We start from the raw sequence: 20,183 nt of genomic DNA, 5'->3' as shown, positions 1-20,183 counted from the left end.
GATCTGATAAAAATTTGTTCAAAATTTGTGTTTTTAGGTAATATTTTAAGAATAAATATATTAAATATATTTTTGTTACGATACAGTGGACATTGTACATTTTTAGGTCCCTGTAAATGAAATTAGAAAGATTGGACGGGCACACTTAATCCTTGGTTTAGCTTTGAGAAGCTTTTATCAGTTTGTTTACGTCTAGCCGCAATCAAATTATTTATGTAAGAAGACATTGGGTGTAAACAGTTTAATCCTAATAATAACTGAAAATAACCACCAGGAGAGATGCTTACTTAAGACTGTTCATTGATCGATGAATATAAGTGCAACATACGCGGGCAATCTTTATCCGTTGAGTTTGAAAGATACGAAAGATACGATAATGAAACTTCGCTCGCGAGAGTTTTGGTTCTCTAAGAAGTCGGACATTCTAAATATATATCAGGTTCTCGAGAGCAACCGCCATATAATCTAATATCGTGCCCAGTCTCCCAGTGTTCGTGCTGCACTCTGCTATCCGCTATCCGTTGCTCGCGTGTTAGACGTAGGTAATTAGTTGCTTATTTCAATATATTTATTTATTGTATTTTATTTATTTACACGCGTGTGTTTCGCCTGGATGCGAAGAACTATCTGATAACTTCTTACTTTTGTAAAAGAGAATTGATTTATGTACACATAGTTTCTGTCATCCTGTACATACATATTGTGTGTGTACCGCCGACAAATCTCTTCCAATTCACGCCGCTCAAAAATAGCCAGGAGGCAGGCAATATATAGTATATGTACATAATAAACACAGCTGTGGCTAAAATATTAGCACTGAAAAATAGATCCATCAAATACACTAATAATTCAAGTAGCTCGTCTAGATAAACAAATATTTGTAAACCAACCAGACACTGTAAACCTAAAACTCCGGTCATTACCCTTCTTCTAAACGATTGTGCAACATTAAGTTTAGTCATTTGACTATTTTAGAGCTTCTATTTGATTAGATTAGACAAGTAATTAGACTACTATTGAACAGGTTTCTTTAAATTTGTCTATAAACTCTAATGCACTTGCTCTTATTGTTACTTTTTAAATCCTTAAGCTTTCCTATAGATTTTCCATAAAAATATTTATTTTTTTCGGTTTGGTTTATTTACCTTTGAGAGGACCACGCTAATTTTATGAATTTAGATTATTAATCTCTTGACTATTACAGAAAACCTTATAAAAGTCATATGAAAAACAAATAGCATTGATTAAATATTGATTACATATGGATTTTGAAACGATAATTTTTGTAAATAATATTCAAAGTAGAAGAAAACCGGATGTACTTTATATAGAAAAAGGCAAAATTCTGTTTATGAGACTGACCACTTTATAAGATCAAAAGCAATTACTTTCCCCTGTTTCGTAGTAATCAAATAAAAAAGGGCAATAAAACGTGGGGAAACTCAAAAGTTCAGATTCTAAGTGCTATTATTTTGAGCACCATTGTTGATATAAACAATCGTACTTATGTATATATGTACATATATGTCAGGTCCGACCCGGCGCGCTTCTTTTAACAGCCCTCATGGTGAAATTTATTTTTGGAGGTGCGGCAAAAACAGCGCAATTTTTATTCGAAATTTTTTTTGTATGTTTCTTCTACATGAACACACCAATCTGACAACTTGTACATCACATCCTCTGCATCCGTGCACTGACTGCAGTTCAAAAACAGCATCAATTGCATTTGAAAATCAACCGGCCAATACGACAATATTCTTGGGAATGTAAGAGAGTGCCTTAAAGAACCTGTTACATCCGCTATATAACCATATCTTGTGGTTAATAACCCTGAAATTACAAGTATATTAGAATACGAGTTCTTACTTTTCAGTTATGTAACATTCAACGAATCATATGAGTGCTTAATTAAGAAATGTGGACTTGCTAATTTACACAAAATATATAAATATATTAATATGGAATTACGCTCAATTAAGAGCATCATAATAATTCAAATATAATAAGTAATAGTGGAGAAAAAAGATGAACGGGTTTAAAAAATAAAGTTTATAAAATATTTTTTATAAGAATTTTGGAAAATAATTGTCGTTTTGAAACTTTAAAGCTTTTCAAACCATTTTTAATACCTGGAAATAGAATATATGTATATTAGGAATAATATTTAAAATCCTATTAATTACCTCTTACAGATTATCATCCGTGAAGGCAGGACACAAGATCGGCTGTGATCATGGACCCGGAAGCATTTTTGGATGTGGCCAATCAGGTCATCAAGCTGAAAATGTTTCCGTTCTTCGACATCGCTCACAGTCTACTTGCCGCGCTGGCCGTGCGTGAGGACTTGGGCGCCAATGCCCAGGCATTTTCGCGGAAGCATCCGCTCGCCTGCTGGCTCTCCACCATGCTGGTGATCTTTGCCGGCGGTATGGTGGCCAACGGATTGCTGGGCGAGCCTATATTGGCTCCGTTGAAGAACACAGGTCAGCTCCTTGTGGGCACAGCTGTGTGGTAAGTGATTTAATGCTTTTTATAATCCACTTCGAACTAAATATTAATCCTTGGACAGGTACGTAGTCTTCTACACGCCATTTGATATCGGTTACAAGGTGGCCAAGTTCCTTCCCGTCAAGATTGTTGCCAGTGCCATGAAGGAGATCTACAGGGCAAAGAAAGTCTATGACGGAGTGGGGCATGCGGCCAAGCTGTATCCGAATGCATGGATAATCATGATCATCATCGGTACTTTGAAAGGCAACGGAGCGGGATTCACCAAGCTGATCGAACGCCTTATCCGAGGAGCATGGACTCCAACAGCCATGGAATTCATGCAGCCAAGCTTGTAAATATCATTTGGGGTTCACCTAAGAGTTTTATTGTAAATTAATATTTTGTATCAATATAGCTACACCAAGGCTTCCCTGTTGGCCTCGATCATCTTTGTGCTGGACAAAAAGACCGACTGGATCTCAGCACCACATGCACTGGTTTACTTCGGCATCGTTATATTCCTGGTCTACTTTAAGCTGTCTTCCATCCTGCTGGGCATCCATGATCCCTTCCTGCCATTGGAGAACCTTTGCTGTGCCATCTTTTTCGGCGGAATCTGGGATAGTCTGGCCAAGATCCTGGGCCGCGGGCAGGCCAAGGACGGCGATAGCAAAGATGTTAAAAAGAGCAACTAAACTATTTGTAGTCTTCCCGTCCCCCGCCCCAAAAAAAAAAGTACTTAACGCTGCCAACCAAAGCTAAAGCCTATAAAAACGCACACAATATATACATAATACATAGCATAACGAACGATCTTCCCATGTGATTCGATTTAGAAGCGCAAGCCAAAGACATTTTGTGAGGCGTGACAATTACTCTTGAGGATCAGCACTTGGTTGGGTGTGCCAGCTGTTCCTCGACACCGATTTCACGCCAACTGTTAGCCCTCAAAAATTTGTATGTAATGTTTTTTTTTATAATTGGTTAGGACTTACAAAAAACAGCAGCAGCAAATACCACAGACTTATTAAGATGCCATATTTAAGTTTTAAATTCGGCCAGGTACAGCTTATCTCTAAACTAATACGACAGTCAAAAACGATTTTAGATAACAATTTTAGCAATCTGAGGGAGCACGCCGAGTCTTGTGTTTTTTTGCTGCAAAAGCGACGTGCTCAACGAACGAAATGTGTAAATATTAAAGTCGTTTCATTGCTTCCTTTTTTTTAAATACATTTTAAGAGTTTTTGCCGAAGACCCATTCGAAAATGATAGATCATTGCTTGAAGATTGTGAATACGTATTCAAGCTGAACTTAAGGCTATTGTAAGAGGAGTGAATGTTTATTGTTTGCAATAAAATTAAACTACGATTTTGGTTGATTGTCTTGTTTGTATCAAAATTGGGATCAATGGTTATGATCAAAATCAAAAAGATTGTTTTTTAAAAGAAGAAAAGGACTCTATACATTTTGTATGCAAGTTTTTAATGGAGAAGTCCAAACTTTGAGTTGACAAGTAACACTTCTTACTGTCTTTATCTCTATCTCCTTTCAATACAGATATAAATGTTCAAAAAACTTATAAAATACCTAATACCTAAATTCCTAAGGCCTACGAATTGTACAATATATTTGTATTTTCTATTGTCGTATTTTAATTCTTAAATTTCTGTTATTATTTAGTAATAACGTATCAATAGTAGCTTTATTATGATTTTTACCAACTATATTTATACAATTTAATTTTCCTAATAACTATACAATTTTTTGTTAGATTCGAAGATAATTAATTGAATTTTAAAGCAAAATTCTGTAGAAGCGTTAATAATTTTATTCACAATCAATATAAAGCAGCGGTTTAACAAATTAAATGTATTGAGCTTTGTAGCATAAAAATGACAATCAAAAACTCAAGGAAATTAGAATTAGAATGAAGATAGATCTTAGGCGATAAAGGTATCGATTGATTAAACTTTTGTTTGTATAATTCTTTTATCTTTTCGTTAAGGAGAGACTTGCATATTTTTAAGTTGCTAAATCTTACAAAAAGTGAAGTACGCTAAAAAAATGTATATAAAAATTTGATTGAAAATTGGGTAGTTTTATAGACTGTTTCAAGGTAATTGCCCCTAAAAATACCCCTCTATTGCCCCTTTCTATACAGTCGTATAATGTGCTTTACAGTGAACTGAAAGAGATGGAAAACGATGGTCAGCAAGAAATGTGAAAACAGGTGGACTTCACTTACCAATAAATTCGGACACGGGATCGTTGTCGCCCTCGCCGCGCATCGTTCCTGTGATTTCCTCGTTCTCCACCATAGGCAGGAAAAGTTGTACGAACTCCGGTGAATACGGATGTGTTATGGTCTCCAGAACCTCAGTAACGAAATACCTGATCAGCGAAATGTCTGTATCCTCGATGGCGCAACACTGTTTAATGTATCGCAGAACGGGTACAACGCAGCCACGTGTTAGCAGGTTAACCATCCGGTCCAAGATCATTTTCTTCATCTCCAGTTGTACGAGAATCTCCAATTCATCTTGCTTGGACTCGAAAAGGCGGATGAGCAGGAATAGTATCTGCTGCTGCAGGGTGGGATGCACGGCGGCCACCTCATCGAGAACTGCCAAATGCGTGGGACAGCTGTCGGTGGAGAGTTTAAAGTAGGACGGCTCCATTACCACGTTTTCGATCCACCGAATCACACCAACTCCCACAACTGGATATCTACAGATGAAAGTAGGTTTTTATATGATAAAAACATGACTAGATTTTTGCCTACTCACTTGATGCAATTGTAAAGCGTTTGCAGCTCGGCAATCAATTCGGTTGATCCCTGATCCACATTGCAGATGGTATGCGCCTTTTCGATAGCTTGAATTGTACTTTTAAGCTCCTCCTTGTTTAGCATGCGCTCGGTCATGGGCCGCTTTTTGGCAGGCTGGTCAATAACCGCGGACGCGTAGGCAAGAAGAAACATATACTTCGGCTTGTGCTCGGGATTAATCTTAACGCCGGAGCGGAAGAGGGCATCCACCAGAAGCTCCAAAAACTGTGGGTTCCGTATCAAGTCGATGGGCGGCGGGTCAGATCCGGAATAATTGCGAAACAGAACCGTAATATCGGCGGGATTAAGTGTGTTGCGGGTTAGCATGGAAGTTAGGGCTTGACATGCCTGCGGATAGACCGCCGAACCATTTAGAGCCATCGTTATAGGGGTCACATTTTGATTGCTGGAATATAGGAAAGGGAAGATATTTACTAAGGAGAAAGTTAGGAATTTTTTTCAATCAATGTTAAAAATAATAGTGTAATGGCTTTCAACGAGACAGTAATTAATTATCTATTTTGCTCACTTTTGCAGGGCGTATTTAATGATTTCCTGTGACAGGCGCTTCATGTTGAATCCACCCTTCTGCTCCTGGCTGAGGACCTGGATAAGCACTTGGGAGTAAACATAGGTGTGTTGACCATGGCAGACCATGCGAGCGCACTCCTGAATAGCGCCATGTACATCATCAGGATTATTTAGAAATTTGACAATCGATGTTTTGAGAACCCGCGAGAAGACCTCGATCTGTTGTGCAGCCGTCGAGATGGAAGTGATCTCACTCTGGAAACCAGCATCGGAGATCAACTTGATTGTAAAGTTAAGCATAAGGCAGTCGGGATACTCTTCGGCCAGTCGGTAGATCAGCGAACGCCACGTATAGTGGTCAATCATCTCGGTAAGCCAGTCGGGCGTTTCACCCTCCTCCGTAAAGATGGTATCAGCCTTCTTGGGATCAAAGGACTTCAATATCATCTCCTTAAGGTGATTCTCGACCATGGCTTGAACCTCCGTCACCTTAACACCAGCCAGGATTAGCCACTCGGCAAGGAGGTTAGCCATTTGTGCCACCGCCTTGTAGTTTTCCGACAGCATTGATATAACTTCCTCCGGTGATCCACCAGACTGGAAGTACCGCTTAAGCTGTGTGAATATGCCCGGCTCCATAATGTAGTCCGGTGTGAGGAACTTCTCCAGACACTCCTGGATCGTCTTTTGCGGGTTATCCTCGAGCATTTCCTTCAATAAGATTAGAGGAAAAATTAATAATAATCATGGATATGTAAATCTAGCCAACGGCGTCAGCGGTTAACCGGGATATCCCGCCACGCCATATCCCTAATTACCTCCGGATTTGACTGCCCTTTGGCGCGGCCTTGCCAGCCGGAGTCGTCGTATTCTACTTCCATTTTATCTTAAAATCTTAGTTACATTAACATATAATAAACTTTTCTTATTTTGATTAATTCTGGTTTTTTGTTAGTGTTGTAGTAAAACGTTAACGAAAAAATACCTCTTCCAGAACGATTATGTACTGTTTACACTGCAGCTGCTTATTCGCATCTATCTACTTGGCAAGAAATAGAACGAAAATGGTTTGAAGTAATTAAAAAAATTGTGGCACATTTTAATGTATTATATAAATCCAATACAAATAGGCAAAGTTTTTCAAAATGAACTCAACAATTATAGCATGGCAGTGTAGAGATAAATTGAATTATTATTTGAATTGCCTCTAACGTGAATAAGGTATATTCCATATATGTAGTTGGAATGTTGCTGTTAAATGAAAAAAATCGAATATTAAAGATATCGATAAAAATCGATACAGAGAAGAGAAGTGGCAACGCTGCCAATAATGCCGGTAGTTCGTAAAGAAATGTCTCGGTTTTGTGGATTATTTAAAATAAAATTGGCAAAATGTCGAACCAACGAAAAGATATGTGGAAGTTGCTCTACAACCACGTTAACCGGAACGTAACCAACTTGTCCCGAGTGTACAGCGTAATTGAGGACATTCTGTGCCAGGAACCGAGTCTGATAAGCTGCTCGTTGGTACGAGAGCTGCACAATAAATTCCAGGACACTTTCCTTTTGTGGCTGCTCAACAAACTGGCCAAGTGCCTTAGTGAAACTCCAGATGGCAGGTGAGATTTAATATAAGCTTTTAGCTGTAAACATAATGCACGCCATTGTTCTGCTGCAGCCAGTGCATCAATCTACAAAGGAAAATACTTAGCTCCTGCTGTTCCAATCATCCTAAGTTGTACGAACGCCTGGTACTGGCCTATGTAGAAGCGCTTGAGGAGACGCACCTGCAGCTAAGCTTGTTGGACTTTAGCCAAGGTTGTGACGACCATAATTCTACAATAACCTTGAGAATATTTCGATGCGATGTGTCCTGCTTGCAGGAGTTCGACCCACAGTGCTCATTTGAAGATATTAAATTGCCCATTGAGCAGGCCGACATGTATGCAAAGAGTCTGCTAGAAGTTTTGCAGCATGCCCATCATATTGGATATGCCACTCATGGCGATATATTTTCGAGCAGCTTACACCAGGCATTACTAATCATCAAGGAGTGCGACATGGATACCAAACTGGCCAGCCTGAATTACTGTCTTAGTGTCCTGCGGTCACAGTCAGCTACCAGCTGGCTAACAAATCCGGACGTTAGTCATTATGCCCAGTTGACGCTGGAGGCAACGATAATTATGTGGTCCACCGTTTTCAAGTGGTTAGAGATGGGTTGTATGACACGCCAGGAACTAAAACAACTGAATGTGACCACAAAGCAGCTGCTGCTTGTTCTGCAAACCCGTGGCCAACCAGCTCTTCAACTTGGCTATCTGCTCCTAAATGAGATACTTAGCTTGCCCACAAACATCGAACTAGACGATGAACTCTTAGAAACTTTAAGTTCCTATATTCATAGCCAGTTAGAGCATTCAGAAACGTCATTGGAGCAGTTAATACACTTGCAGCAGCTTGTCCTAAGTCATTGGCACACCCACCCATCACATTTACTGCCCATATTGGCGCTAATGGGCTTAAAACAGACTAAGATACGCACAACAGTGGTGCAAGTGCTAACACAAAGCCTAACGCAAATTATTCAGAAAAAGGAGGTTTTAGCCAAGGAGTGGCAGGAAGTAGTTGCTATTTTACGCACATTTCAACAGCTAGAACAGCTCGTTTTGTCACAGAGCCAGCACAAGATTGCTGAACAAGAAGGTCATATTGATTCCTCAGTGTTGACCAAACTGCCGCTGCAATGTGAAATCATAAAGATAACGGACACCAACTGGAATAACCTTTCAATGCAATTGGTTGAGCAGGAATCGAAATGTCGCTTAGACACGAAACACATGTATTTGGAAGTCTGCTCGCTTCTAATGCAGGTCAACTTCATTCGACACTTTTTAAAGACACAAACACAACACCAACTTCTGGCAATTCTTCAGCGGCATATGGAGTTATCCCATCTGTGTGCCATTCGATTGGAGACACCTTCGAGTGCCCATACCCAAATGCAAGGATTCTATGGCCAGCAGTTCATAAGTCTCATGAAAACCGAGAACACGCAGGAATTATTTTTTAACAATCTTCCACAGTTGTACATATCAGGTTACATAAAACCGGAGCAACTTATGAAAGCTCTTCCCTCCATTACAAGTCGAATTGGACGTGCTCATGTTATACGCTTATTGCTGTGCTCCCAACCAGGAACTTTAAGTGTCTTTAAAGTCCAAGATCGGATTGAGTTGTACTGTCCGAAATGTAGACCATTGCCAGAGAATCTACCAGGCATTTACCTCGGGAAATGCAAGCAGCCACTGGCTTGTCTAGACTTCTCCAGCGCTGCCCTCGAGATGATAGCCAAAGATTTTTTATTTTATCAAGATTTTTCTTACATTTCCCACCACCTGGATCTACTGCGCTTCGATCCTAACATTATTCTCCGTTTGCTTAAGGAAACGGATCGACTACAAAAGGTTAGCGTTAAGATTCTAGGTCTTCTAGTCTCTGGAATGCGAGCCCTTTCACCAGATTTTATGGAAAAGTTGGGCAATCTTCTTCTTAGTTCTATTAAAGTTATGTTAGAAAAACCACTATCAGAGCAAAATGTTCTGCAGCAAAGGCGTATGCTGAACATATTGAATGCCATTGCTCACACGGAAGACGATGAAATCTGGCTCTTCCATTGGTTTAAAATGACGTTCTTCTTTTTGGTACACATTCGATCTTTGGTGGCTCAGGAAGCAGTGCTGGCAGCTACTGAGATGTGTGCCAGTCATGGTCTGCAGACGATTAATTTGTGGAACTGTTATAAGCGAGATGCCCTCAACCTTGCTGTTCGTCTTGCCTTAACAGGATATCTTTCGGATGGCGTTCGCTTCACCAGATCTCTAAGGGCGGTAAGTATATTAAGTTCATTTTACCTGACCAAAATTGACCTTGTTTCTGTTTCTGTAGCTTTCAAAAATGTTGGGATTTACGTGCGTCCAGGAGTTTACCTGCAAGTACCATCGCCTTGTGACAGCAATGGTTTTGCCGCACTGCATCGTTGAGCCGCGATCTAAAGGAGTTTTGGTTTTGATAGCCAAACAATTGCGAAAACCCATTTCAACGTTGTTTTCCATCTCGTTTCTGCGTCTCTACACCCATGTTTATCTTACCGAGGAACCAGAGCTGGCCAATAGTTGCATTGAGTTGGTGGTTAGCTGCACACAATCAAGTCTGCAACAGCTAATGAATGCAGATGTTAAGGTTGGCTGAGTTATATTTTATTTTTATTATTTTATTTTTTATGTTTTATTTTTGCTAGCAAACGGTGGCCGAATTGCTAATTTATTTCAATCGGAACCCAACATTCGTGATGCGATCCTTCCAGAGCCTTTTGCAGCTATCCATCGGTTCCGAGGAGGAGTTATCAAGTCAAACTACCAATGCTGAGTTTGCCAATTTTATAGCTGAGCGTTTCCTGGGCGTGATAACATACTTCGAGAGCTGTCTGAGTGAACCGTCCTTTGAAAAGCCATTGAAGGAGGAGACTTTGTACAGTTTGGGACAGATCATGCGATTCGTGGGCTCACAACACGTCACTCAGTTTCGTTTCAAGATCATTGCTATGTTAAGTTTCGTTCACACACTGCAGGAGCCTCGCCTTCAGCGCATTTGTTTAAAGATCTGGCATATATTCTTGCATGTGGTAAATGTACAGGAGCTGGGACCGTCGCTCGGAAGAATTGTGGCCACTCTGCAGCCGCTGCTAGCGGATAGCGAGAGCGTGAAGCAAGTCAATGATCTGTATGAGTTTATAATCCTACGAAACGCTTCCATGCTGGGCAACTTCATAACAGATCTGTACTTCTTAGATCGCATGGAGAATGTCGCGCCCTCTATTCAAAAGTGCATCAAAAGGCATACAGCCCATCTGGACTTGAAGGGATCGGCGGAAGGCGAGAGTCAATCAAATACATCGCCACAACTGGTGGAACAATTGCGGTTCCTGCAAAAGCACATCACGGATGAGTGTTTACAGGTGCGTGTCTATGCCCTTCAGCATCTTGGCGAACTTTTTGGAAGGCGACGACCACAGCTAAACAGCACAATCCTAAGTGAATTGCCTCTAGAACCTCTGCTGGAGCAGATAGTGAATGTTTTGATGGCTGGATGCCAGCACGATGATAGTCAACTTCAAATGGCTTCGGCCAAGTGCCTCGGAGAACTGGGAGCTATTGATGCCAGTTATCTACCCTCGAACTTCAATTTTGCCAGTCCTCAGCAGCTGCCACTCAATATTTTGTCGGATGATTTTGCCGTCTTAGCCCTGACTTCATTGTGTCGTGGCTATCAGTTCCAGCAGAAGACGAAGCATGTGGATAGTTTCTCACTTGCCATCCAGGAGACGCTGGCTGTTTGTGGAATTTCGCCCAAGGAGCAGAAGAAGGTGCAGCTTTGGCAGTCGCTGCCGGCGAGAATGCGTCAGGTTATGGAACCAATGCTGCACTCCTGCTACACTTGCTGCCATCGTCCTAGTACCTGCCTGCAACAGCCCCTTTTTGGAAGTCACTATTCACACAACTTTTACGAGGAATGGGCCTTTCTCTGGGCCAGTCGATTGATCGACTACATTCAATCCTCGGACACTCGCCACCTACTTAGCTCTTACAAACCGTGCATCAAGCGGGATGGTAATATGCTAAGCACATTCTATCCTTACATTCTTTTGCACGCACTGCTCGAGTGCACAGAGGAGCAGAGGAAACATATCCAGGAGGAGTTCATGGCCGTCCTCCGAGCCAATGAGGAAAGTTCAAGTTCAGTGAAGGGTCGCCAGGAGCTTGGAGCGATTAAGGAGAACGCCTTTAAGCAATTCGAATCTCGAAAGTACGCAGCGGGGATCAAGCCCTTAACAACCAACTCTGTGTTGGAGCGAAAAGAGGACTCCAGCCGTGTTCCTCGGCTGGCCGGAAAGCTGTGCGCCGAACTCTTGGACTTTCTACAGCGTTGGCTAAGGGAGTGGCAGCGAATTCATGGCCGAAGCACCGGTGGAAAGCCGCCAGAGACGATCGATTCTAACTACCGAAAGATCCACGAATTCCTTAATCAGATACCCAAGTTATTAGTATCTCGCGCTAGCTACAATTGTGGCGAATATGCTCGTGCACTTAGCTACTTAGAGAGCTATTTGGAAGAGGGCGGCATAGACAAATCTAAGAGATTGTTGGAACAATTTACATTCCTTGTGGAAGTATACGGATCACTAAGGGATCCCGATTCGGTGGAGGGAGCCGTGCAGGTTCGCAGCTATGACATGAGTGTGATGCAAGACATCCTGGTCAATCGACTGGTGGAGCGACAGCAGGATATGATTACATCCTATGAGCAGCTTCTCTCCAGTACGGACCAAATGCAGCCAGATCATGTACGCGCCATGATCGATGCATATTTGAGGGACACACCCAAGACAGCCCAGTTGATAGCCGACGGCCTCTGGCAGAGATTGTCTGATCAGTACTCGGATCAGTGCTTTGCAGAATGCAAGTCAGAGTTACTCTGGCGCCTGGGAAGCTACGATGAGCTGGAGGAGGTTCAGTCCAACTGGCCAGCTCAGTGTTCACAAGGCTGTCTAAAGCTGCGTAGGCCACTTACCACGCGGATCGAATTCGACGCATTGCTAGACGGCATGCGTGGCTCGGTGCTGGAGCAGCTACGAAGCTGCTCTGCAGTCCAGCAACATTCATATGCAAATGCATATGATGCGGTGTTGAAGCTTCACTTAGTTCATGAACTGCAGTGCAGCCAGCAGCTTGTAGAGAATCTGGAACAGGATCGCGATCAGGACAATCAAGAGAGGCTTATGAAGAAGTACTTCGAGGATTGGCAGTATCGTCTGCAGGTTATCCAGCCTCAAGTTCGTGTGCAAGAGTCCATCTACAGTTTCCGCCGGAATCTGTTGGCGGAACTTCAACGCCGCTTGGCAGATCGTAGTCATCTGCTGCCCCCCTTGCAGACGGAGCTGGCGAGAATCTGGCTAAATAGTGCTCAAATCAATCGAAATGCCGGCCAACTGCAGCGTGCCCAACTTTATATTCTCAAAGCAGCGGAATATAAACCCACGGGTCTCTTCATCGAGCGAGCTAAACTTCTATGGCAAAAGGGCGATCAGGTGATGGCCATGAACTATTTGGAGGAGCAGCTGTCCATTATGCGTTCGTCGTGCCAAGGTAATGTCAAGCAACTGGCGCCGGAGCAAAGACATCTCTTCTTTTGTGGGAAGTACTTACAGGCTGTGTATAGCGCCGAATCGATGCATCTGTGTGCGGATGCTGTTCTGAAGTATTTCGAGGAGGCCATTCTCGTGCATCGTCAATCGGAGAGCTGCTACGTACAGATGGCACAATTTCTGGAGAAGATCCGTGAGGCAAAGCAGGCTAGCAAATCAGACCCCAATAGTGACCTTGATGATATGCTCATCAATGTGATGGTCAACTATGCAAGATCTTTGCGATATGGTAGCGAGCATGTCTACCAGTCAATGCCACGACTGATTAGCCTATGGCTGGACACCACAGAGACGTCTACCAACACTGAGCAGGTGAAGAAGATGAACGATTTGCTGACAAACTGCTGTACTGCTTTGCCTACGGCTATGTTCTACACTGTTTACTCACAAATGCTGAGTCGTCTTTGTCATCCATTGCCAGAGGTGTTCTCGGTTCTCCGTAATGTGATAATACGATTAGTGGAGGAATATCCTCAGCAGTCGCTGTGGATGCTTTTGCCACATTTCAAATCGGCCAAAGCGAACAGGATTAAGCGCTGTAAACTTATTCTCACAGACAGCCGATTGCAGAATTCTACCTTTCAGAAATTGCTGCATGATTTTAATTCGCTGACGGAACGTCTCATGGATATCACCAACAAGGAAGTAACCCTTGATCGGACATATAAGTTGAGTGACCTGGACACACGGCTCACCAAACTATGCAAACAGGCGGACTTCTCGAATATACTCCTGCCCTTTGAGAAGTACATGCAGCCAACATTGCCCTTAAGTTCAGATCCGACCTCATCGACGCTTTCGCATCTTCCAACGACTGCAGCGAAGGTCAATTGGTTTCCCTATCAACAGATATACATCAGTGGCTTTCAGGAGTCAGTGCTAGTCCTGCGCTCGGCGGCAAAACCCAAGAAGCTAACCATTCGCTGCAGTGATGGCCAAGATTACGATGTTTTGGTAAAACCCAAGGATGATCTGCGTCGCGATGCTCGTTTGATGGAGTTTAATGGCCTGGTCAAACGATATCTGCATCAGGATGCTCCAGCCAGACAGCGGAGACTTCACATCCGTACATACGCCGTGCTACCGTTTAACGAGGAGTGCGGCCTAGTCGAGTGGTTGCCCAATCTTGCCTCATATCGGAGTATCTGTATGAGTTTGTATGCTCAGCGGGGACAGGTGATGTCTGGCCGACAATTACACCAGCTGGCTGTGCCTTTGAATGAATCTATAGAGCGCAAGCGAGAGGTCTTTACCAAGAAGCTGATACCTGCCCATCCGCCGGTCTTCCAAGAGTGGCTGCGTCAACGATTCGTCACCCTGCACAGTTGGTATGAGGCGAGGAATACTTACATTCGCACCGTGGCCGTCATGTCTATGGTGGGTTATATCCTAGGACTTGGCGATCGCCATGGAGAGAATATTCTGTTTGCCGATAGCAACGGCGATGCTGTCCATGTGGACTTCAATTGCCTATTTAATCAGGGCGAGCTGCTGGCTTATCCTGAGGTTGTACCCTTCCGGCTTACACATAACATGACCGTCGCCATGGGTCCGCTAGGTGTGGAAGGTAGCTATCGGAAGTGCTGTGAGATAACGCTGCGCCTGCTAAAGCAGGAAACCAAGACCCTCATGTCCATGCTAAGGCCATTTGTCTACGATGTGGGAGCACAAACTAGAAATGGTGCAGCCACTGCCAAAATCACAAAGGATGTACAGCGAATCGCCGATCGTCTGCAGGGACATGTAAGTATAGATTCTAATCTTTATCAAGTGGGGAAAAGGGTTATCTACAACCCTTGGATAATTGTTAAGATATTTCTTAAGCAAGTTAAAATCAGCTAATTAATCCGAATTTTGTTTACAGGTCAAGCGTCAGCAGGCCAACAGCATTCCTCTTTCGACCGAGGGTCAGGTCAACTTTCTTATAAACGAGGCCACCAAAGTGGACAACTTGGCGGCAATGTACATTGGCTGGGGAGCATTTCTTTAAAAGTAAGTCTTTTGATTTATGTCTTTCCAAAGTCAAAAACTCGTTTCTCAAGTTTCTTAAAGATTGTTTCTGTAAATAATAAATGTTGAGTTTTTATATGGATCAGAAAAAGTAAATTTATTAAAATACTAGATCGATTGTTATTTGTTAAGTTCAGATTTTTAAATTCGTTTTGATATTTGTTGGTGATTTTGACAATAATTCGTCGCTTTAAAGAAAAGTTGTGAAGTACTTTAAAATTAAATGTAACTTAATTAAATTCCTTTTAATTAATATTAATATATAAATTAACCAATAAACTTAAAAACCTTTCATAAATGAAGATTATAAAACGTTTAATGATCATTGCTAATTTTTGATTTGATTTTTTATACTCCTGTCTTGCTGTCGGGCGGTACTTTTCTGAACATATCATTAACAACCTTGATAATAAAATCAGGCAGTAGACAAGCTGCCGAGCAGACAATCGTGAATAGCCATAGCGGAAATGAGGTTATGAACTGATTATAGACATCATAGAGCTCTCCACTTGTATCCAGGTTATATAGATATGTTGTCAGCATAAAGGCAGCAATTGAGGCGAAGATCATGAAAATGTTCAGATAGGTCATGTATCGGGCAACCAGAAGCAGTTTCAGATTGCCCACAATCACTATTATAGTTATGAGCATCGTTCCAAAGGTCTGGAAACTAGCTGTCTGTCCTCCATTAAAGAGGACATTCTCATCGTTGAGCACGAGGTAGGTGAAGTAAAAGATTATGAAGCACTGGACAAAACCATTGAGCATCCACAAGCAGAAAACTTTCATGGATGCCTGGCGATTGTGGGCTAGTGGCTTGTATAGCTCCGGATGTCTGAAATTGATATTATTAAATAAGTTATATATTCATAAAGATTTTTATTCATTACCTGAGCAGCGTTTCCTCGCTATAATCCTTATCGGAAATGGCCAAGTACGTGAAACTAAACGAGATATAGACGATGTCGAAGAGCCAAAGATAAAGCGAGTTGTAGACATTGGTGGCAGAGAATAGATCGTAGACCTGGAACAGGGCCATGCATCCAGTGATGATGATGTTTTTGTAGCAATAGAAGAGCACCAAAAAGGCCAGGCGATGGGAGTTGTAGTGTCCATGGACGAGGAACAAGCGACGCAGCATCTCAAACCTGGCAATAGCAAAGTCAGCACATCGGGCAGCCTGTTTTCCCTCACGACCCGTGATCCCAATGCCAATATGCGCCTCCTGGATCATGGACACATCATTAGCACCATCGCCAATGGCAGCCGTTATATGTTTTTTGCGCCGCTTAATCAGTGTGACAATCTCGGACTTCTGCAGCGGACTCAGCCGGCAACAGAGTACCGCTCGGCAATGCAGGGCGAGATCGGCAAACTGGCGTGGTGTATGCTTTAATAGCGCTGTTATAGTTATACCATCGACTACTAGGACTTCCGGATTATCTCCCTCTATCTCCTTAAGTCTTGACAATAGCTCCGCGGGCTCAGTCACGTTGACAATGAAATGCTGCTTTGATCCTGGAGGAATATGCCGGCAAGCCAGACCGATGTTGTAGGCCGTTTCTACTTTGTCACCAGTAAGAACCCAGATCTTTAATCCAGCTGTTTGCAGGGCTTCCAGGGTTTCACCCACGTTCTCTTGCAGTGCATCCTCCAGGGCAGTGGCTCCAAGAAGGTTTAGATCTGCAAGAAGTAAGTAGAACATAGTCCATAAACTAACTTGATTCCTTTTGCAGGAAAAACACTTACCAATCTCTACCGTTTCGTAACATTCTGCAATTAGCTCGTTGCGATTGCTTAGCTGGGTATTCGCCTTCCGGTAGAGCACGTCGAAGTTGGCCAACTCCTCCTCTGTTAGAGTACGTCGCGCCAAGGCCATAGTGCGAAGACCTTTCTGTGCATACTTCGTAATCTGACTGTCAGTCTGTTCCACACGAGGACTCAACTTACACCGTGGAAAGATGGCGCTTTCTGCTCCCTTAGAATATAGCCAGATGGTACCGCTTTGATCTCTTAAAATAACGCTCATCCGTTGTCGTTCCGAACTGAACTCCAGGACATGAAGACGCTCAAACTGCAGTTTCTCAACGCTGGGATACTGGCAGATGCGCAAAATATCATTGTCCTGACCCTCATACACAAGACCTAGGCTGGCACAGCCCTCAAGGAGAGCCTTTTCATCGGGACTGGTTGCCTGATAGCGATCAACAATTTTCCTGCCCATCAAATGACTACGTTCCGATACGGATTCTGGCGACTCCAAAGGCTTTTCACCCACTTCATGGAGGACTTCCACAGTATGACAGACGGCTAGTGCCTCAAAAAAGATAATTGCTTCGCTCTGGATTAAGGTAGATGAGAATAATTTTAGATTTATACTTAAAGTACTTTTCCGGCCATACTCACATCTAGCTTTTCCAGTTCAAACTGTTCCCCGGTGGCCTCGCAAAGGAGATGGGTATTTTGCAGTTGAAAATTCTTATCGGAAACATAGCAGTTTACGAACTTCATGAGGTTCTTGGTGAGTGTGCCAGTTTTGTCGGAGAAGAGAATATTAACCTGACCCAATTCCTCATTAAGATTGGAGGCATTAACACGGCATGGCTGATCGGTTTCCTCATCGTACAAATGGAGATCATTGTGCATGAAATGCATTCCGAAAATGCGGTACAATTCAATGTTCATGTAAGCGGATATTGGCACCATGTAATTGAAGAGTAGCAAAAATGAAAGGAAGTCCTCGAAGATTTGCCAAGCCGAGTTGAAATTGCTAGGCGGTCCCAAGAAGGGCATTGTTGGGACAACCTTCGCCTCCTTATGCCTGTAAAAATCAAATCATAAGTAAGTAAGAACTTAGTTTAATCAAAGCTCTTACTTTTGAAGTAACCCTTACCTTTCGATCAGATATAATACCACTACCACCACGATCATTCCCACGATGAGGGCCACCATGAACCTGTTGATGTACTTCTCGCTGGAGGCCGACTTGTTACCCGTATAGCGACTATTCAGTTGCAATTTGGTATGCATCCCGGTGTAGATAGCACATCCAACTACTCGCTCGGTGCCCTTAACTCTAACACCACGAAGCAGAAGATTCTCAATGGTCAGTGGCAGGGCTTCACCAGCACCACCTACTCCTCTGGCTTCGATTCGAGAGTTCAACTCTACACGTCCATTGAAGCTGTACAGATCAAAGGTTGATGGCTCGCAGACAATGCAATCCTTGCCCTCAAGTCCATCTTCCGAGGAAAGTATATAGTTCGGTGGGACTGAGATGGTCTTCAGATTCGTTTCTCCATCCAGATTGGCTGTGGTCACGAAGCATTTGCGGTCTGCACTTGAAGATTGCAGAAGGACGAGATCACAAGGCACATCACCTTCATTCCTCACCACGACAAGATCGCCTGGCACAATGAACTGTGAGTTTATTACCTCTTCCTTTCCATTTCGGATTACAGTAACTAGAATTATATATAATCTATGTCGTATTATATCCATATAAAAAGTCAGGACCACATTTTTACCTTTGGCTGTGTTAACAAGCTTATCACTTTTCGATCTAGATAAATCTTCCAAGCCCTCTTTAAGAGCCGTGATAATCATCACAAATAGCAAGGGAAGCAGGGAAACCAGTGGCGATATTGTTTCATCTAATTTGTTAATAATGTCCGATTAGCAATTGATATATAGTAATATCTGCAGTGCAACCGGCAATACTTACTTACGAAAAATGATATGATTGTGATTATCAAAAAGTAAAAGTAAACGGCTCGTCTAAACTGTTCATAGAAGTTAAGGGGCAGGAATGTTAGCCAAGTGTACTTGGTGGTTGTCACTCGGTTTAGTGGCTTCTTCTGACGACTCTCGATTCCACCGATCTTGATCCGCAGTGGATCTTCAGATTTTTTCTTATTCGCACCCATTTTTGCAAAGCTAACTGAAAACTTTGTCTTCTATCTCTACTGATCATTCAGAAGAGGTCCGGCGATCATTATAGCTAAGAAAAAAAAATACGAACGGAGGTGCGCACGCGTGATGCCTTTCGGAGTAAAAGTTCGACTGAATTTCAAACTGAATTAGCCATATAAATTGGCGTATGATAAAGATAATGTTCCATTCCCCTTGCTTATATAAAAACCTATTTGGGTTTCCAAGTGGCCCCTGTCACAGAGCTATCCCATCGAAAAAAGGCTGGACACTAAGTTTTGGTCGTGTTTCCGGCGTTTTGCCGATGACAGATTAGTCCAACACAATTATCGTCATTAGGCACTCTGCAGCTCAGATTAGATGTCCACTACATGTCAGATTAATAATGAATTTGAATTTTAATCTTGGCCCCTATATCTCTCGATTCACCTACTCCTTTTGGCTATGTGGAATTGCTAAAGTCATTTAAAAGATTACTTCATAGCAATGAACAAACTTTTTGTATTAAAACACTTACTGATTAGTAGTATCGTCTATTTAAAATTCCAATATCTAATCCACCTGATATCGGTTTACATGCTAACTCTAATCACTTGTCTAATCAGCAAAACACTTTGATTATAGCCATGGCACTTGTAGCTGTTTTCAAAAATAAATGAAGGTCTTTGAGCTCTGGACTCTTTGCTTCTGTATAAAAGGAAATACAGTTGAGATTCGAAGGGGGGTTACCTATTATTGGGTGATCTGTTGTCAAATAAGTTGCCTATCCACAAGGGGAAAGTTTTAATAAGCCTATAAAAGATGGTTTTCTTTCTGAAAATTGGATTTTTTAAACTTTTACGATGGGTTATACAGTCGTTATATATATTTGTTATTTATATATTCTTAATCAGCATCATCTAGCGATATGAACATGTCCGTCTGTGAGGTTCTACGTTTATAGTTCAGTTTGAAAGCTAACGTTTTTAAAGCTTTTGCCCAAGTTTGTGGGTTACCACCTCTTGCAAAGTTGCCTTTTCAAAATAATTACTTAACTACTTTATTTACATCTATATTATGCACATTTTACAAAGATCAGTATCAGATACTATAGATATTGGTACTCTAAACATGCAACTTAAATAACC

General features: G+C 42.2%; 4 protein-coding genes across 8 annotated transcripts; 2 read left to right on the top strand and 2 right to left on the bottom strand.

The window, feature by feature from the left end:
- Positions 1–154: 154 nt before the first annotated feature.
- Positions 155–3,867, top strand: LOC108103007 (trimeric intracellular cation channel type 1B.1). Of its 4 annotated transcripts, none has more exons than XM_017208330.2 (4): positions 155–215; positions 2,193–2,511; positions 2,570–2,842; positions 2,906–3,867. In XM_017208330.2, exons 2-4 carry the CDS (start codon positions 2,234–2,236, stop codon positions 3,183–3,185), a joined length of 831 nt encoding a protein of 276 aa, XP_017063819.1. In that variant the 5' UTR covers positions 155–215; positions 2,193–2,233; the 3' UTR covers positions 3,186–3,867. The 4 variants fall into 4 exon arrangements, with proteins under 4 accessions (XP_017063819.1, XP_017063818.1, XP_017063816.1 ...); XM_017208329.2 differs by lacking the exon at positions 155–215 and adding an exon at positions 252–538; XM_017208327.2 differs by lacking the exon at positions 155–215 and adding an exon at positions 253–542.
- Positions 3,868–4,299: 432 nt separating this feature from the next.
- LOC108103006 (negative elongation factor D) lies at positions 4,300–6,826 on the bottom strand. Its single transcript, XM_017208325.2, has 5 exons — positions 6,671–6,826; positions 5,851–6,563; positions 5,281–5,727; positions 4,740–5,221; positions 4,300–4,679 (listed from the first exon to the last, which is right to left on the bottom strand). Exons 1-5 carry the CDS (start codon positions 6,731–6,733, stop codon positions 4,648–4,650), a joined length of 1,737 nt encoding a protein of 578 aa, XP_017063814.1. The 5' UTR covers positions 6,734–6,826; the 3' UTR covers positions 4,300–4,647.
- Positions 6,827–7,190: 364 nt separating this feature from the next.
- Positions 7,191–15,616, top strand: LOC108102936 (serine/threonine-protein kinase ATR). Of its 2 annotated transcripts, XM_017208199.2 has the most exons (6): positions 7,191–7,471; positions 7,531–9,742; positions 9,801–10,094; positions 10,153–14,859; positions 14,981–15,108; positions 15,546–15,616. In XM_017208199.2, exons 1-5 carry the CDS (start codon positions 7,245–7,247, stop codon positions 15,104–15,106), a joined length of 7,566 nt encoding a protein of 2,521 aa, XP_017063688.2. In that variant the 5' UTR covers positions 7,191–7,244; the 3' UTR covers positions 15,107–15,108; positions 15,546–15,616. The 2 variants fall into 2 exon arrangements, with proteins under 2 accessions (XP_017063688.2, XP_017063687.2); XM_017208198.2 differs by lacking the exon at positions 15,546–15,616 and having other exon boundaries at positions 14,981–15,208.
- On the bottom strand, positions 15,439–19,071 carry LOC108102939 (phospholipid-transporting ATPase IF). The gene is made up of 7 exons (XM_017208208.2): positions 18,851–19,071; positions 18,654–18,779; positions 18,020–18,590; positions 17,533–17,947; positions 16,876–17,467; positions 16,017–16,809; positions 15,439–15,961 (listed from the first exon to the last, which is right to left on the bottom strand). Exons 1-7 carry the CDS (start codon positions 19,050–19,052, stop codon positions 15,475–15,477), a joined length of 3,186 nt encoding a protein of 1,061 aa, XP_017063697.1. The 5' UTR covers positions 19,053–19,071; the 3' UTR covers positions 15,439–15,474.
- Positions 19,072–20,183: the final 1,112 nt, after the last annotated feature.

Source organism: Drosophila eugracilis, unplaced genomic scaffold, assembly GCF_018153835.1.
Source record: "Drosophila eugracilis isolate 14026-0451.02 unplaced genomic scaffold, ASM1815383v1 contig_2153, whole genome shotgun sequence".
NCBI classification, from domain to species: domain Eukaryota; kingdom Metazoa; phylum Arthropoda; class Insecta; order Diptera; family Drosophilidae; genus Drosophila; species Drosophila eugracilis.
The sequence above is the reverse complement of the archived record's forward strand: the minus strand, read 5'-3'. Positions and strand labels throughout refer to the sequence as shown.

Bases quoted from the DNA above. Each gene is read 5' to 3' on its own strand.
- LOC108103007 (XM_017208330.2), top strand. From the start codon at position 2,234: ATGGACCCGGAAGCATTTTTGGATGTGGCCAATCAGGTCATCAAGCTG. The intron at 2,512-2,569 runs GTAAGTGATTTA...ATCCTTGGACAG, and splicing joins CTTGTGGGCACAGCTGTGTG to GTACGTAGTCTTCTACACGC. The intron at 2,843-2,905 runs GTAAATATCATT...GTATCAATATAG, and splicing joins GAATTCATGCAGCCAAGCTT to CTACACCAAGGCTTCCCTGT.
- LOC108103006 (XM_017208325.2), bottom strand. From the start codon at position 6,733: ATGGAAGTAGAATACGACGACTCCGGCTGGCAAGGCCGCGCCAAAGGG. The intron at 5,728-5,850 runs GTGAGCAAAATA...CCTATATTCCAG, and splicing joins ATTAAATACGCCCTGCAAAA to CAATCAAAATGTGACCCCTA. The intron at 4,680-4,739 runs GTAAGTGAAGTC...CATCTCTTTCAG, and splicing joins TCCCGTGTCCGAATTTATTG to TTCACTGTAAAGCACATTAT.
- LOC108102936 (XM_017208199.2), top strand. From the start codon at position 7,245: ATGTCGAACCAACGAAAAGATATGTGGAAGTTGCTCTACAACCACGTT. The intron at 7,472-7,530 runs GTGAGATTTAAT...GTTCTGCTGCAG, and splicing joins AGTGAAACTCCAGATGGCAG to CCAGTGCATCAATCTACAAA. The intron at 14,860-14,980 runs GTAAGTATAGAT...TTTTGTTTACAG, and splicing joins CCGATCGTCTGCAGGGACAT to GTCAAGCGTCAGCAGGCCAA.
- LOC108102939 (XM_017208208.2), bottom strand. From the start codon at position 19,052: ATGGGTGCGAATAAGAAAAAATCTGAAGATCCACTGCGGATCAAGATC. The intron at 18,591-18,653 runs GTAAAAATGTGG...ATATAATTCTAG, and splicing joins GCTTGTTAACACAGCCAAAG to TTACTGTAATCCGAAATGGA. The intron at 16,810-16,875 runs GTAAGTGTTTTT...TACTTCTTGCAG, and splicing joins TTACGAAACGGTAGAGATTG to ATCTAAACCTTCTTGGAGCC.